Below are 11,266 nucleotides of genomic sequence, written 5' to 3' on the forward strand. Positions count from 1 at the left end.
GTGGTGCTGGGGGATTGAACTGCGGTCCCTGATGCTTTGCCAAGCTTGTTCTAAGTAGGTGCTTTAGACCACTGAGCCATCTCACCAGCCCCAGATTGAACTTTTTATAATAGAATGATTTATAACAGAAGACTCTCAGAAGCAAGCAAGTTATCTAAGGCCAACCAACTTTGATAGATAGTATGACGCATTTTGGTTTGCTGTTTGGTTAGTAAATTAAGAGCTTTATCAGTTTTATTAGTCATAATTTTTACAACTGCCTGCAGTTTGATTATGTGATTTAGCACATAAATAGGGGTACAGTGGTCCCAAGACCCAACCTCTGCCGAGGTGGCAGGACCGTAATATTGGATCATACACTCAAGAGGCCATTTATCATCTTTTTAGTTGCCGATCTGTAGAGTACATTGTTGCATTTAGATCTCTCTGTCCCAATATACCTGGACTTCCAGATGTTTTCTCTGGCAAATCAAAGTAGACGAAAGATGGACAGGCTGTTTCTGAAGCACATGACCCTGGCTGGTTTTGGAGGGTGCAGGGTAGTCCATCTGGGATCACCATTTGATGGTTATGCTAACGTTGTCCCAAGCGTTTTGAAGACGGGAGAAATTAGACAAGGGCTGAGGATCCAGCTCAAGGTAATCTGGAGGCCCCCACCATTGCGTTTAATGGGCAATTGAGTTATAAATCTTTGACTTAGGTATGTTAGGCTTCCAACAGGGATCGTAAACATTTTTCCCCATCAGACAATGCAGTTTTCTCCAATAATTGAGGTCTTGAGAAGCCAAACCCCAGAGATAGAACTGGGACACCCTGTTCTATTACAAGATTAATAGAGATCTAGTTTTCTAGCCTTGCTCTGTGGTAGACACTGATCAGTGTCCCCCTACCCAACGTACGCTCTACTGTGGAAGGTCACTTGTGTAGTTGCCACTTTACACCATCCTGAGTTGTGCCACTGTGAATGGTCCAGTACCAATGGCATGTGTCTCTGGATGGACACTTATGAGAGCAAGCACAGGCCTAGGAGAGCAAGTACAGGTGTGTTGTAGGTCCTGCCTAAGAGCTGTCCAGAATGGCGCTGGTCACAAATCTCATTGGTTCATAGCTGGGCAGTATTCCACCCTGTGGGTGTGTCTTCATTCAGCAGCCCCAGCTAAGGGATTTTTCGGGTCTTGCATCTTTTGTTATTGCTCACAGGGCTGCAGGAAGCAGCTCAGATTTCCTCCTCTGTCTACATAGGAACAGGTTTGTAGAGTAGCCACTGACAAGTGCTGTCCCTGGATCCAAGTGGCACATGTAGTTTGGAGGGACAGCGCCTGACAGGGACGTTGTTTGTGTGGTGGTCCCTTGGCCCCTGGGCCCCATGCAGTATTTACAGCCCCTTCACCTGAGGCCCAGAGGGGCTTTAGGTGTTGGACATTTTAGTCTTTTACCCACACAGCACTCCCTGGTTTAAATGAGTGAGTGTGGTCAGACTCACGGGCAGTTAATCCTCAACCCATTGGTGTAGAGTGACTAAGGTTCAGCCCATTCCCATATCTGTTGTCTCAGGGCAAGATTTTTAGGCTCTTTTAAAATCACTATTTCTCCAATAAGAGGAGGCCACCCATAGAGAATTTCTTAAGGGGAGAACCCCAACTGTTTAGTGGGACTAGACCTCATCCTCAGCAGGGCTGTTGGCAAGAGTCGGTCACCACCCAGGTGAGCCTCTTGACAGCTAGCGCTTGAGAATCTGGTTCGCTTGCTTTACTGTTTCTGAGCTCTGGGGCTAGTAAGCTGTAGGCAGCTTCTAAACGGTCTTCATTCTTCTGGCCACCAGCTGCACCATCTCCACAACGAATGTCAGCCTGTTGTCTGACTCTAGGGTAACAGAAATTCTAAAACAGGGAATGATTTTCCTCCAAAGAAATCAGGCCACCTCAGGTGCTTTTCCTGTGGGGTGGAGAAGGCCTCTATCTACCCTGAGATGGTGTACACAGAGACTAACAAGTACCCATAGCCACAGACTCAGGAAAGCTCAGTGATGTCTACAGCCACATATTCAAACAGGGCTCCCCTGACGCTAGCCTAGAAGCAGCTTTGGGTCCTTGACTCAGGCTGTTGTGGGCACATGTTTCACACACTCACACGCTACTCAGGCTTTGCCAGAGAGCTGTAGGACATAGAAATGCTGACCATGGTGGTCCTGAGAGCTGACTGGCTTATACAGGTGATGAAACTTTCTGACAAAAGCTGGAGCCAGTGCCTCAGGGATTGTTACCTGGCCGTCTTTCAGTTTCTACCATCCACCTGGGAAGTAGCCTTCATTCATGACCTTAAATCAAGCACTCTTTACTCTGAGTAATTGGGGCCCCATTTTGCCAGCAGACTAGGGAACAGTGTGGCAGCCACAGTCTTCGATTTGTTGTTCTTTTGGAGGCTGTGAACTTTGCTTTCCGGTGTGCTTTACAGTTTCTCTGGGCAGCTGTTGTCTCTACTTTGATGTCCCTGGCAATATATGACTGCTACTTTTTGAGGGGCCACACAGCATCTGAGTTCAAGGATTTCTCTGCCATATTATATTACTTTTCCTCTTGAGTTTATTAAACACTTTTTTATATAAAGCACCATGTGGAGGGTGGTGAAGGTATATTAGAGTCTGTATATATATTAACACATATCTCTCCTGCCAATTAGAAGGTGAAAGTTAGTGTGATAAATTTTGCCTTTTATGTCAAGGCCCCCTTTTGCAGAGACTTTCCTCAATGACGGAATTTAGGGTTACCACAGAGTACCCGGCAAGGTAGTCTCTCTCTTTTACAAAACTGCTACCATCTGTAGAATACTCAGCTTTGGGGTCCTTGAGGGACTGGTCATCTGGTCTGGTTGACTGGAAAATTCCTCATCCAAAGCCTTAACTCAGTTATGATCTGGCTAGCCTGGCCTGACAGGCAGTAGGGCGCTGGGTTCAAGGTCTATACTATTTCTAGGTGAATGTTCAGGTTTTCACATGACATCACCTGGTATCTGATCATCCACGCATTAGTTAGCCAGAATTGTCCTCTGTACTCCATTAATGTCATTGTGGAGTGTGGCACTCGGACTGTCAGTTCTTGTCCTATAGTCAGTTTGTCAGCTTCTGCCACCATGAGGGCTTTAGTTGCATGTGTTCAAAAACAAGGTTCCCGGCCCTGAGCAACAGAGCCCACTTGCTTGGAGACATATTCCACCAGCCAATGTCATGACCCCATGTAGGTTAAAATACCCAGTGTGGTGCCAGTGAGCTTATTAACATAAAGAAGAAAGGTCTAGTCATGTCTGGAAGCCCCAGGCCAGGTGCATTGGTCAGGACCTTTCTGATTTTTTTAAAGATTGTTTGCTATACTTATTCTCATAACAGAGGTTCTCATTCCCTCCCTTTTGTGACTTCATAAGGGGGTTTTACTGAGACTGAGAAGCTAGGTATCTACACTATATAGAAACTGGTGGTGCAAGGAACTATTGGACCTAGGATCAGGTCGTCGGGACTCGGAATGAGCAAACTGTTTCCTCTCAGACATGAGTTGGAGCTGCCCCTGTGACAAATTGAAACTGAGGTATTTGACCTTTGGCAAATTTGGGTCTCTCCTAGAGAGCTTGTAGCTGGCCTCCCGACAATAAGGAGCTGTTGATTCTTTTCTATGCAATCTTCCCGAGAGCTTCCGAGTCATCTGAAGCAGGACGCAGCCATGTTGGTCCACCAGGAAAGCTTTTAGATCAGTAGTCAATACCATACCAACGATGGTTAGGGAATTTTTGAATCCTTGGGGTGGCCTTGTCCAGGTCTGCTGGCCATTGTCACCATGTTTTGGATTTTTTCACTGGAAAGCAAAAATTGGCTGGCTCTGTGGGGCCAAGCACATGCAGAAGTTGTCTTGAGGTGTAAACATGTAAAGAAGGCGGCTTCAAGAGCACAAGACCCAGGAACATGTAGAGGGCTGAACACCCGGGTGCAGGGTAACAGTGGCCTGGCTTGCTGCTTGCAAATCCTGAACTGGCTGGTAGTCACCTGTGCCCAGCCTCTGGACTGGCAAGACAGGTGTGTGTCAAGGTGACTGGAATGGTTGAAGGATGCAGTAATTCAGAAGTCTCTCCAGTTGTTTCTATGTCCCAGTCTGTGCCTTGCAAGGGATGAAATATTGTTTGGGGCAAATTGGTTCTGCCTCTGGCTCTAGTTATACTCTTTAACTGCTCTATTTTTATTTTTTTTTTTGTGTGTGTGTGTGTGTGTGTGTGTGGAAGCAGGGATTGAACTCAGGCCCTTGCGCTTGCTAGGGAAGCGCTTATTCCACTGAGTCATCTCCCCAGCCCCTCTAGTTATACTCTTGAAGGTATGTTTCAGGCTAATCCAGGTGGATTGCCTTCTGCCCACATTTACATCTGCTTCTTGGTCAAAGAGGGTAAACAGACAGGACGTTGATACAACTTCTTATAGAACAGGCTTGGGCTTCTTTCCAGCCCCTCGAGTACCTCTGAGGTCTTGTTCATGTTCACAACTCTTTTTCCTCTGGCCCTCTAACCATTTAGAAGGGCCTCTTGATACTGTTCATTCAGGGCAAGTCCTCCTTTGGCATTCGGGTCCCGTTGGGGATCTTCAGGAAAATGGCTATGGGCATAAGCTGGGATTCCAGCATTCCAGCCAGGAGATTTTCTTCCAACCATTGTAGGGTGTCTTGAGTAACCTGTCAGTGCTCCTTGGCATTGAACAGGGTCAGAAGGAGCTGGTGGCCATCAGTCTATGTGGGCCGGTGGGTATGGATAATGGACTGCATCAAGTCAGTCATTGCCTGGGGTTTTTCTGTACATGAAGACATGTGATTTTTCCAATTAAGGTCAGTAGTAGTGAAGAGCTGGTGCATTAACACTCATTCACCTCTCTGGATTTACCTGTTGGGTGTAGTAAAGAGGTCCCTGAGTCTCTCAAAGCAGCATCTTCTTGGCTGATGCGTGGTGCCAGAGGATCAGTCTGCTAGAGGGGTCCTCTCAACAGGTGCCCACAGGCATGTGAGAGATCAGAATGGTGGCTCAGGGGAGGTTGTCATTAGTGGGGTCTCTGGGGAGGCCTCAGATGACCCTGATAAAGCAGCGACCACTGGAGGGCCAACCAACTCAGACAGGGGCTCTGCAGCAGGTGCAGCAGGTGCAGCAGGTAGCGGTGGCAGGGGTGGATACAGTGGGGCATATGGAGACATATGGACTCCTCCTGGCTCTCCAGACAGAATCAGTTTGACTTTGACCAACATTTGGAGGCAGCTGTTATCCTAGCTATCGTCATCCTGCAGTTCTCAATCCACAGTGGCTGGGAAGGGACCACGTCTTGCCAACAGTCAATGTAAGAAAATTAGTCAGGATGGCCTGGGTCCCTCACAACAGTCCTGAACCTTAGCTCATGATCGCCTCATCAAGGGAGCCCTCAGAAGGCCAGCCTGCCCCAAATGACACAGAATGTCCAGAGTCTTGGGCCAGTCAGATTAACACCATAATCACCTGAATATCATTTTTAAAAATTCTTTATCATACACTTTAGGGGAGTTTACTCTGCTTTCCACCCTTCTCTTCTCCATAGCAGATGACTTTCATGCACAAGAGAAGAAAAGGTGAAAAGGAGAGGTCAATATGGAAAAGATGCATGCTTGCCCCTCTCTGTCTCCGCTGCTCTCCTACAGGAGATGTTTCAGGCACCTCTTAGCATCAGCAGGCTTAGTAATCCCTGGCCTGGATATGACTCCTGAGGGAGCCAAAATGAACTGGGGCTCTCACCGATCTGATGGGTAGCACTCCCTAACCTAGTTCCTGAACCTCACGGGGCTCTGTTGTGTACCCAGGATCCTCTCCTCCCTGTGGATCAAATAGTCCCTTGGTGCCAGGTGAGGTCATCACTCCCAGAGTTCCAAGGATCACACTCTGGGGATCAAAGAGGTGGAAAAGCGCCATCTCCAAATCCTGGACACGAGCCCCCAAGATATATAGTGGGATTTTTCCAATAGAGAGATGAGACACTGAGTCTTTTTTTTTAAAGAAGCAACTTTATTTGTGCTCACATGGACTCAGTGGGCTGAAACCCAAGAGGCTGAGCCCTGATTAATGCAGAGTTTTGCCTTTTATACAATTTTTGTGGCTTTTTCTCCCTTAAATGGTAACACACTAACATATTATAACCTGACTGGGTGAGGTCTATGTTACAGAGCCCTGCTAGAACTACACATGCATATCTAGGGACTGTGTGTTGCATTCTTTAGGGAACAACCCTGCCCCCCCTTTTACCTGCTACGCTGATGCATGATCACACACCCACCTGTGGCACCATGTGTCAGGCCCTGCCTGAAGGTGTGGACTACTGTAATCTGATTTTACAGAAGAGGCTCAGGAGAGGAAGATAGGCCCACAGTCGCACCGTGTCATAGCCAAGAGCCTATGCTAGTTATTTGCATTTACGACTCTCACCCTCAAAGACCCTCTGAGTGAGATGCATGTGTCATCATAACACGAGGACCCCGAGCCTCTGGAGACTTGTGTGCTCAGCCCAGGGTGAATGCAGGGTAGGGTTCCCATCACCATCAAAGTACCCCCTCCCAGTGAGAAGTCACCATCCTCAACACCTGCGCCTGCCCCACTCTCTACCAGCATTTGCTCCTTAAAGTCTTTATGTCTCTTTGTTGCAGATTCCATCTGACTCTCCCTTCCGACTGACCACCAGCTCCTTTCGAGCCTTCGCCCCCCGGGTAAGGCACCCTCGGCTTTCCATGGGCACAGACTGAGCTCCTCTGACTTCCAAAACCTCTGTGCCCCTCTCTGCTTCACTGAGCGGTAAAATGCCAGCAGAGAGGCCCCAGGGAGCCCCAGACTGCAGGCTCCCGCCATAGCCCAAGTAGCAGAGGCCTAAGCACCACGTCCCATGGAACCATGCAGTTGGTCCAGTCTTCTCAATATTTTTTTTTATTCTACATTAGTGTTCTTTACTCTTCTTTTTTTTTAATTTTATTTATTTATGTGTTTGTGCACATGTGTGTGGCCAGCTCAGCCCACCAGGGGGTGGGGCTGACTGGCATGTGGTGCTGGGGGATTGAACCACAGTCCCTGTGCTTTGCTAAGCTTGTTCTAAGTAGGTGCTTTAGACCACTGAGCCATCTCACCAGCCCTCAATATTTTTTTTAATACAAATAATCCTGAAGAATGCTGACATGTTCTACAAAGGGGGCTCCAGGTAATATCATCTAACAGTGATAGAAGGCTTACTAGAGATCCAGCATGTTGAAGGTGCTTTAAAAACGTATTATTTTTCGAATGGAAAAGAAATCCTCATAGCTCAATAGCTCAATAAAAGGCTATGGAATGGAAGGTCTCCTTACCGCTTCAGTAGTATGACACCCAGTTTCCATCGGTGTCTCCCGGTAGTGTAAGAACATGTGCATCCTTCTCTTAGAGTCTAGACAGACATAGAAATAGGCAGTCTATACCAAACATGCTGTATCTTTCCCCCGTTTTTAGACTAATGGAGGCCTATTATACACCACTTTGTATATTCCCCCACTATATCTGGGAGACCCTCTGGTATAAACAAAGAGCTTACTCACTTTTCCCATACAATCCAACCTGCCATGGTGTTCATTTACCATGGCTGTCTAGCCAGTCCTCCATGGAAGGACATGGTGTTGTTTCCCAGGCTTTTGCTACACCCTTGTGACACTAAATAGCCTGGTAGTTCTGACATTGTTGGGCCAGACCCTTCCTGCACACTCCTTGACTGAATCCCATAGACATCAGCCAGGCCTCTCCCCAAACTGCAGGTTCCCAGGTGCACCTCAGGCAGGGGTAGTTTTAAAATGCATTGCAGGGCCAGTGAGATCTCTCAGCAGACTAAGCGCCTACTTAGGCAAGTGCAGGAACTAGGGTTCAATGCCCAGCACCATAAACCGCACCAGCCCCACCTCCAGGTGCACTGAACCAGCCATCGAGACTGAGTGTGGAGGTGCACGCCTGTAACCCCAGTGCTGGGGAGACCTAAAATGGCAGGATCACCAGAGTCTGAGCTGTGCAGTGAGACCCTGTGCTAAATACATTTTAAAAAAAATAAAATACACTGCAGAAGATTTAGTGGTGTCTAAGGCAATCAGAATGGTGGGAAAGATTTAAACATCAGTGCAGGTCCTGTCCTTCCAGATGGCACTACCTATAGCCCCTCTCTCTCTCTCTTTAGAGCCCACTGTATTGTCCCAGCCAGCTTCCTTGGGAGTGTCCCTTGCCCATACCCTGGCCTGGATAGTCCTTTCACCCCAGGAAGAGCAGAAGCACATCCTCCCTCTTCCTAGCTGCATCATAACCACCTGTGAAGAAGCCACTCTGCACACCTCTCAGGAAAGCGCTTTCCCTCCTCAGCTGAACTCCTTCCATCCTCAGCAGGGTATAGATTTTACATTCACACAACCACTCAGAGGAGCAGCCCTGTCCCAAATTAAATTCTCTGCCCACAGAAAATTGAACACTTTTGAAACGGTAGGATCTGGTTGTGTCCTAGCTTAACAACACTGTCGTGTGGTGTTAGCACAGGCTGCCACTCACGTGCGTTGAGGACATGGGGAGACACTGGCACCCATCAATGCTCAGGGAGGGGAAAACCAGCTTGACCTTTCAAGGGAATGACTGGCAATACCTGCCAAAAGCCAGGCATGGTGGCACATGCCTGCTGTCCCAACACTCAGGACAATGAGGCAGGAGCCAGCCTGGGCCACACAGTGAGTTCAAGAATAGTCTGAACTACGTAGTGAGATCCTGTCTCAAAAAAATACCCTGCAAAAAGCTTCCTTAGTGCTCTGCCCTTTGACCCAAACACAGCATCCCTTCTAGGAGCGATTGCCCAAAAATAACAGCCAAGGGCACTCAAAAGAGTGGTCAAAGAGCCACACCTTGGGGACAACATGCCCCGTAGACCAGGGTTGATTGATGAAGGACAATACATGGGACAGTGAATGAGAGGGAAGCATGAACCACATGGTGGTGCCTCTGCACAGATGGATGTCCAATAAGCTATGAAGTCAAAAAGGCACAGAGCAGTCTGTGGGGAACAAAATCAATCAAAAGTCTTTGCAGCTTTAAGCGACATCCTTAAGACCCTGCAGACTTACTTATTTTCTTGTCTTGACATAATCTCTTCTGTCCCCAGATAGCCAGGCTGTATCCTAATATGAACTTGGAGCTCCAGGGAGGAGTGGTCTCTGCTCCACTCCTGAAACTGAGTCCTGGGAATCTGTCCGTGACCCCCCAGATAGAGATTGAGGGCTTTGTGCTCCTGCCCAACTCTGTCAAGAAACCTGTCTTCCGGCTTGGTGTGGTAAGGTTCAGAGCCTTTGCAAATACTGTTCCCTTTCCCTGTATACTTTTCTCCCTACTCACCACCTGACTGATTCCTTTCTCAGCTGATATATTACTTCCCCTAAAGAGCCCCTTCTGTCTTACTCCTTGCCATTTTGTTGTTGTTGTTGTGCCCCTCATTATTTCTTCACAAGGTTTGTTACCAAAAAAAATTAACATTTAGCTACTTGCAGATTTATTTATTTAATGTATGTATGTCCCTCTAAATCAAGGATACTGTGGAGAGGAGGGTGTACGGATGTATCTTTGTTGTGTTCTCTCTGGTCTGTAGCTATAGCTGACCCCTGAAGACTACATTTCCCAGACTCCCTTGCACTCTGACTTCCCATGGCTTCCACCATTAGGAAGCAGGGTCAGGAGAGTGGAGGTTGGGAGGAAGGAAAAAGCCAGAAAATTATTCCTCTTGCTTTCCCTTGAGCAAGAGACTCTGCAGGGACTACGTATACTCCAAGGTGGCTCTCACTATTCCAAATGCACCCTCTGTTCCCATAGTCCAGAGTGCAGCTTCACCAAATTTTTTGTTTCTCACAATTATGTCACTTGTATAACCAATTCCTTGCATGAAATTGCCTTCACATTCAATATGGAGAGTGGGTTTTTTTTCTTTCTTTCTTAACGTACCCCCATCTATTACAGAAGGGATTCTGAGACCTCAGGGTCCCTGCTCACTACATGGAAAATTTTGCTTTTTTGTTTTACCCTGGAAACTCAACAAGTCAAATCTCTGAAAGAGGGCCATTCCTCTCAGAGGGTATAAATATTTCTTATAGTGCTGTTATTATTATCAAAGTTGTTTTTATTATTCATGTATTTTTAAATAAAATATATTTTATTGCTATTCCAGCTAGAGCTGAATCTTGGCCCTGAGATAACTACTAATGATCTTTTTTTAGAGTCCTCCAGGGATAGGTTCCCTATGCCTTTTCTTGGTAGTCTGTTCAAAGTCTAACTGCTACCGGAGTCAACAATTTCAAGTAAAAATGTTCAAGGCCAAGTTCAGGCATTTATTGAATGCCTACGATGAGCCTTCTGGGAGCCTACAATCTACCTGGAAAATTTCCTGCTTAAGTTCACTGGACCATTTGTTGAGAGCAGGCAGCTCTTCCCAATCTTGACAACCTCCATTATTTACTCCCCTTTCCTTCCACCGGCTTTTCCAGGCCGCTAATGTGTCTGCCACACTGAACTTCAACACCAGCAGGATCACTGGGATCTTGGACCCTGGAAAGTAAGCACAGTGGGGTGCTCTGCTGGGACCCATCTGGACACCACGGCTGCTTTTCTGAAGTTGGGGATGGGGAGGAGGATTTGATATGATCCTGTTGATGTTAGAGACTACAACTTGAGAATATCACTCCAGTTGACCCAAGCCTATTGTCCCACTGGCAAGTCCTCAACAAATTTGAAATTTCTTAAGTAATTTATTATAAAAATTACCATTTTCCCCTAAGGCACGAATTTTAGAGATCGATATTTACCTGAAATGATGGCGATTGAGCTCCTTCATACCCCTCGCCTCCTCTCAGCCTTCCCAATATTGCTGTGTTGTGGCTTTTAGTTATTTAATCATTTTTCACCCCACCCTACCCCACCTTCTCATGCCAATGCTGTCTCCCTCCTAGGAAGCCCCTTGCTTTGCCTTCCCATGAGTATAAAGCCCAATCTATGAATCTTGTCTGATTCTTTATAGGTTACAAGTGGAACTGAAAGAATCCAAAGTAGGTGTATTCAATGTAAGTTTTGCTTGTTTTTGCTTATGATACTATTAAAATACTAATTAATTTAGAGTATTTACTAAACAATGGTGGTGGCACCTATAATAGGAAATAGAAAAAGAGAAGAACAGACTCATCGGGGGCTGGCGAGATAGCTCAGT

The 11,266-nt window shown here is 46.8% G+C and overlaps 1 protein-coding gene across 2 annotated transcripts in view; it reads left to right on the forward strand.

The window, feature by feature from the left end:
• The window catches only part of Lbp (lipopolysaccharide binding protein), a 32,835-nt gene that overhangs the window by 15,918 nt on the left and 5,651 nt on the right, over nucleotides 1-11,266 (forward strand). For both annotated transcript variants that reach the window (XM_023714807.1, XM_004630901.2), the window contains exons 9-12: nucleotides 6,684-6,743; nucleotides 9,182-9,349; nucleotides 10,551-10,618; nucleotides 11,081-11,123. In XM_023714807.1, coding sequence (XP_023570575.1) covers nucleotides 6,684-6,743; nucleotides 9,182-9,349; nucleotides 10,551-10,618; nucleotides 11,081-11,123 — 339 coding nt within the window. The remainder of the gene's footprint in view (nucleotides 1-6,683; nucleotides 6,744-9,181; nucleotides 9,350-10,550; nucleotides 10,619-11,080; nucleotides 11,124-11,266) is intronic.

This window comes from Octodon degus, unplaced genomic scaffold (assembly GCF_000260255.1).
Source record: "Octodon degus isolate 3935 unplaced genomic scaffold, OctDeg1.0 scaffold00037, whole genome shotgun sequence".
Lineage (NCBI taxonomy): Eukaryota > Metazoa > Chordata > Mammalia > Rodentia > Octodontidae > Octodon > Octodon degus.